We start from the raw sequence: 5,928 nt of genomic DNA, 5'->3' as shown, positions 1-5,928 counted from the left end.
TTTATTTACCTATAGTTTCTAGCTCTCCTGTTGAGATACAATACAATTGATTACTGTTGAAGCTTTCTAAAAAATATACTCTGGTCTCACCTAAGTGTATTTGTGTTCTGTAACTCTTGGGAGAATGGTATTTATAAAAGAAAGTTAGTTATACTTAACATACCTACCACTTAATCTTTCAAATGAAATTCTATGAAGCGTAATCACCATCATTCTCACACTTTACAGGAGATATGACTAAGGCAAGTATAAATAAAGAATAAAGTATGAGTCAGGGGTTAAGGATGAAGCAATGTGCAAGGCTTACATTCTTGCCACGGTGTACCCTTTCCATTGCTTGCTTCAGAAATAACTTCAGAAATGGAGAGGAGATTGCATAAGGAGTAGGAACTGATCTGAAGATATGATTGCTACCATCTTAAGGTTTAGTTTTTAAAACAAGAATTGTTTTAAAATTAGTGAAAGTTTTAACATCAGAAACACAATAACACTATCTGATAATATTTTCTTTCATTTTTGTCTTCAAGAGAAGATACTCAGTATGGTACAAGCCTTGATTTCATCATAATATTTAAATACAGTCTTAAAACTATGTACCACTATAAACCTCCCTTCTTCACAACATGCACACTGTGTCAATAGCCCCAAAACATGGTCTAGTATTGACAGTATATTCTCCCTGTGTGTATTCATTATTTTTTAATTACTGTGATAAAATTTGCTGACCAAAAGAAACTTAAGAGAGACTTTAATTTGGTTTAGAATTATAGTAGGAGAGTTCACCATGTTAGAGTAACAAAGGGAATAGGGAACACGTAGAGAGCATATCTAAAGTTAGGCAAGGCCACAGGTTGAAAGATGGGTACACTTAGCCATCCCAAAAATTTTAACTCAGAATTGCTCCTGTGAAAATGCTACAAAGTGCTTGCTGGCAGTAGCTTGGCATAGCTGTTTTTGAGAGGCTCTGCTAGACCTTGAACAACACAGATGCTGATGTGTACAGCCACCCTTAAGATGAGGTTAGGGACATCAACAAAGAATATAAGGGAAGGTCTGAAAGGCATGAAGGGTTGGAATTCCCATATGGAAAACAAAAATATCAACAAACCATCCCCTTCAAAGTCCTAGAGACTAAATCACCAACTCAAGAGAATCCATGGCTCCAGTTGATTCTTTAGAAGGACATTATCTGGCATTAATGGAATGAAGGAATTTCATCCTATGAAATCTTGATTATTCAGTGGAATTGTAGTCTGTGAGGTAGTGTGGGTTGTGTGGATAAGAGAGTACAGTCATAGAATCATGGAGAGGTATGATGCAATTTCTGTTTGATGAGGGGAAATCAGATTTCCCCTCATTTGCATTGTAAATAAATAAAATATTCATTTTTATTATAAATAGTAAGAATCTTCCCTTGAAGCACAGCTTCCAAGTAATCCATCTGTAAGGCATTTTCTCAATTAATGATGAAGGGTGGGAGTGCCCATTGTGGGTGGTGTCACCAATGGGCTGGGGCCCTGGGTTCTATAAGAAAGCAAACATTGCTAGCCAGGAGAAGCAAGCAAGTAATTAACATCCACAACTGATGCATCAGCTGTTGCTTCCTACCCTGCCTGAGTTCCAGTCCTGAATTCATTTGGTAATGTAGAGCAATGTAAAGGTGTAAGAAGAATAAACCCTTTGCTCTCCAGTTGCTTCTTAGTCATAAAGTGTAGTACAGGAATAGAAACCCCAATGGTGCAGCAACTCTGGAAAGCCCTACAATCTAGCTTAGATGGCCTGCATCCACTACAGATCTGTCTACCTATTTCTACAGCCTACCAACATACTCCTTTTGCCAAAGATGCCTGGCCATTCCTCTCTTCCTCTGTGGCATTGGTCTACAATTCCACAAACATGCCTGTCACAACAATTTTGTGTTGGCATGTTGCTCATAACTGCCTGCTCTTACACCCACATATAGGGGGCTCACCAAGCTATTTTCATATACAGATACTTCCTTAAACTTGGAACTATGGTTAGATTGTTAGATTTCTTGTTTAGCCAGAAATTCAGCAGTAAAAGACCTACAGTTATAATTCTTAAGAACAGAATCAATGAGGTCTGTTTTAGAGTGTGTGAGGATGCAGTGGTATATTTTGTTTATGGATATTATTCAGATAAAGCAAAGTGTACTTTGGACTGGTGGTCTCAAACACATTGATAGCAGCATCTTGGTAGTGAGCCTCAGAAGAAAGAGAAGGCCAAATATAGAAATCTACCTTCAGTGTTGGGACTAGCATTAGGAATATAATATAACAGTTTTGTCAAAGAATTGGGAGAAAGGCAAACAATGCTCTACATGATCAAGTTGGTCAGTGTCCATTTCACCTAAGCCTTGTAACATTTTCAGTTTCCTCAGCATTTGCTAACGATGAGATTTTGTTCTATGTTCACAGTCTAACAAAATTGTCAGACTGTTGTATAAAAATGTCGAAATAATTTTAAAAACGCATTATGCTGTAGAGACCAGGCCATAAAAAAGGGTGGAACATTTATGATTGGTACAATTTATCTGTGTTTTGGACATTGCAGGGAGAAATTACAGGAAGAAACCGTGAGAAAATGCTGATGATGTTAGATTATTTTCAGCACTGAAACTGCATATTGAAGGACACTCAGGAAAAAAGACAGTAATAGAAGTTGAGTGCTGAATAATTTATTGATGTATTGAAGCTCCAGTTGTGATCCCTTGTGGCAGTGGAAGCAATTTTTCAAAGAGTCAGCTTCTTACTAAATTTCTGAAATAGAAAAGACAAACAAATGTATTCAATGTACAGAGAGAACATGATAGCTCAGTTATAATATTTGATATCGGGTCTAGGATAATGTTATTATTACATGTTTAGTTTGGATACTTTTTGATATCTAAAGTATAAAGGAGTTTTTTCATCTGCTACCCACCAGGGGATAAATATGAATCATACCTGTAACAAAATTCTGATTTACTGAGGTCCCTGGGGTCTGCCCAGTTGGGGACGTTGTGGTGAGCCTTGTGGGTTGCCTGGCTGAGGGGGTCTTTGCTGAGGGCCTCCTTGTGGTCTTTGGCCTTGAGCAGGTCTCTGTTGTGGACTTCCTTCTTGGAGTTGTTCTTGAGATGATTCCTGTTCCTCACCTTCTTGTGGGGGTGGACCTTGAGGAGGTTTCTGCTGTGGGCCTCCCTGTTGGGGTGGGACTTGAGGAGGTTTCTGCTGTGGGCCTCCCTGTTGGGGTGGGCCTTGAGGAGGTTTCTTCTGTGGGCCCCCTTGTTGGGGTGGGCCTTGAGGAGGTTTTTTCTGTGGGCCCCCTTGTTGGGGTGGGCCTTGAGGAGGTTTCTGCTGTGGGCCTCCTTGTTGGGGTTGTCCTTGAGAAAATCCCTGCTGCTGGTCTCCTTGTGAGGGGGGACCTTGAGGAGGTCTCTGCTGTGGGCCTCCTTGTGGGGGTTGGCCTTGCTGGTTCCCATTAGCAGGTGGTCTTGGCTGGAATCCTGAAGGACGTGGCCTCTGGTTTTGGTTCTGAAGTTCTGAGTCATAACAGCAAATCATAGATAAGTTTATTTGTACTCAACTTTGTTCTCCTTTACGTCAAAGATATTTTCACATTTCTAGATAGTAGCCTTTTTATAGTTTCAATAAAAGCTCCTGTTAAACCATGGTCTTTGCATGACATAATGCAGATTATTCAGGAACAATTTCCTCAGACTAATTAAAAGAGATTTATCAGTTCATATGTGGAGGTTCTGTTACCTCTTATAGTTTGGGGAAAATGGTCTTTTTGTGAATCCATATGAAATCACTAAGTTTCATGGTAAAATTCAAGCAGCTTGCTCAGAAGATTGACCTCATATTGAAAAATATTATCTGTGGAAAAAGAGTCTAAAAATCACAGAGTATATAGTTCTCACTGACCAAATTCATCACAGGTTGTATTTGATGGATTCAATCCAATACTCTGAGTATAGAGTCACAAAGAAAAGGGACACTAACTCTTACTTGTGTTCTTTTTCTGCTGAAATCAACTGAAGTTGAGTGAAGAAGTTGAAAGAAAACATTGAGGAAATCTTGTTTCCATAGGGAAATTCATCTAAATTTAATCTCCAGCAACCACTCCTCTGTTGTAGAAAAGGTAAATTTCTCTTATTGTCAAGAATTCAGACTTCTGGCTTATTGAAATTTGTTGCACACCCATTTAATATTTCTTATTGTCAAAGATGGAGAATTTTTGTCTGAACCTCTGTGAAACTTACATTCCTGAATTAGTAAAAAGAGAAATCACAATGCAGTATAGAGTTATAAAACGTCCTCCTTACTAAAGACACATAGGTGACTAAAGTTTTTGATATTTTCTTGATATTATTTGCAAGAGTTTTGACAGATGGCCATTGTATAGCAAATGAAATAACAGACACAATGTGAGTTCACACATGCCACTAACATCCTAGATTTCGCAAGTGACTTTAGCTACAATCTGTTGTTTCCTGAGGGAATTTTAACCACAGTTAGGAAAATGATCATGTACCATTAATTTGCAGCATCTCTGGTGACTATTTTGATAAGTGTCAATGGCTAATTTACACATAAAATTTTCTTTTGTTTGTCTCCATTTTAATCAGAATCTTGCTGCATATACTGATTAAGTCATCTACCTACCTACCTATGTATCTATGTATCTATGTATCTATGTCTCTATCTATCTATCATCTATCTATCTATCTATCTATCTATCTATCTATCTATCTATCTATCTGTTTTTCATCTATCTAGTTTTCTGTCTCTGTGTAATTTAGAATATTTATCTCTTTCTTATTTCCTATCTTCTAAATTTCTATCTTCTCAAATAAAAGGCATATGGATAGGCATTTTAGTAAATGATGAAAAACATACTGATAATGCATAGTAACGTTGAAACTGTGGTAAAATGAAAATTGGTAAGATGTTATTCTTTTTCTGTATAATAGTTTCAGGTTTGTCACTTGATTTGCCATCCTTCAAATCGCTCTTATATGTGTTTTTCTGTAGTATTCCCTCGGTCAAGTATAAAAGAATGCTACTGGCATATGAAGTTTAGTTTAACTACAACAGTGCCTTCAAATCTGAAATTCTCTATTTTTAAAAAGTAAAACACTGTGTGTTCTCATTTGTCTCTAATTACCTATCCTTTGTTCCATCTCTCTCTTCCACTGATGTGTTGTCTCCTGTTTTTTAAAAAGAATCATAGCATGCAAACACATATTCTCATACCTTCACCAGGTTCCTGAGCAGAGCTCAGGGCCAGCAGGAGCACTGTGAACAGGACTACCAGCATCTTGGTAGAGGTTTTGGAGTTTCTCCCAAGTCTGTGCTGAAAGAACAAGACACTGGTTTTATAAGGAGGATCAGAAGAATAGCACCTTTGAATTCCATACTATGCTATTTCATAATTATGAAAGCAGGGTATCTTGCATCCTTTACTCCAAACTGGGATTTTTGCCCATCAGGAAGAGGGAAGAAAGAGCTGCCAGTGTCCCTATTTTAATGGTATAACAATAAGAATAAATTCGAAGAAAATCATGTGTAACAGAGTATCCCAGAAAATAAAGACTTTAAATATATGAATATCTTATTCGTTTTGATGACACTATCTCTGTATCACTGTGCATTGTGGTAGGAGTAGTATGTATACACATTTTTTGTATTGTCAATAATGATTTTCTTCCAAATAGAATATTGCCAATTTCTTTGATCCGCATTGCTTAACACGATTACTTTTAAGTTTCCTTATATATACTAGAGTTAGGTAATACTGATGGAGTTGAGGCTATCCCAATAAAAATATCAGTTATGAAAAGACACGTGGAGCTGGGCGGTGGTAGCACACACTTTAATCCCAGCACTTGGGAGGCAGAGGTAGGCAGATTTCTGAGGTCGAGGC

The 5,928-nt window shown here is 37.7% G+C and overlaps 1 protein-coding gene across 1 annotated transcript; it reads right to left on the bottom strand.

Annotated features, from left to right (window-relative positions):
- Nucleotides 1-2,984: 2,984 nt before the first annotated feature.
- LOC127678140 (proline-rich protein HaeIII subfamily 1-like) lies at nt 2,985-5,322 on the bottom strand. Its single transcript, XM_052172923.1, has 2 exons — nt 5,259-5,322; nt 2,985-3,541 (listed from the first exon to the last, which is right to left on the bottom strand). The coding sequence occupies exons 1-2, from the start codon at nt 5,320-5,322 to the stop codon at nt 2,985-2,987; spliced, it is 621 nt and encodes a 206-aa protein (XP_052028883.1).
- Nucleotides 5,323-5,928: the final 606 nt, after the last annotated feature.

The sequence above is a fragment of the Apodemus sylvaticus genome, chromosome 2 (assembly GCF_947179515.1).
Source record: "Apodemus sylvaticus chromosome 2, mApoSyl1.1, whole genome shotgun sequence".
NCBI lineage: Eukaryota > Metazoa > Chordata > Mammalia > Rodentia > Muridae > Apodemus > Apodemus sylvaticus.
This window is presented reverse-complemented; position numbering and strand designations above follow the sequence as displayed.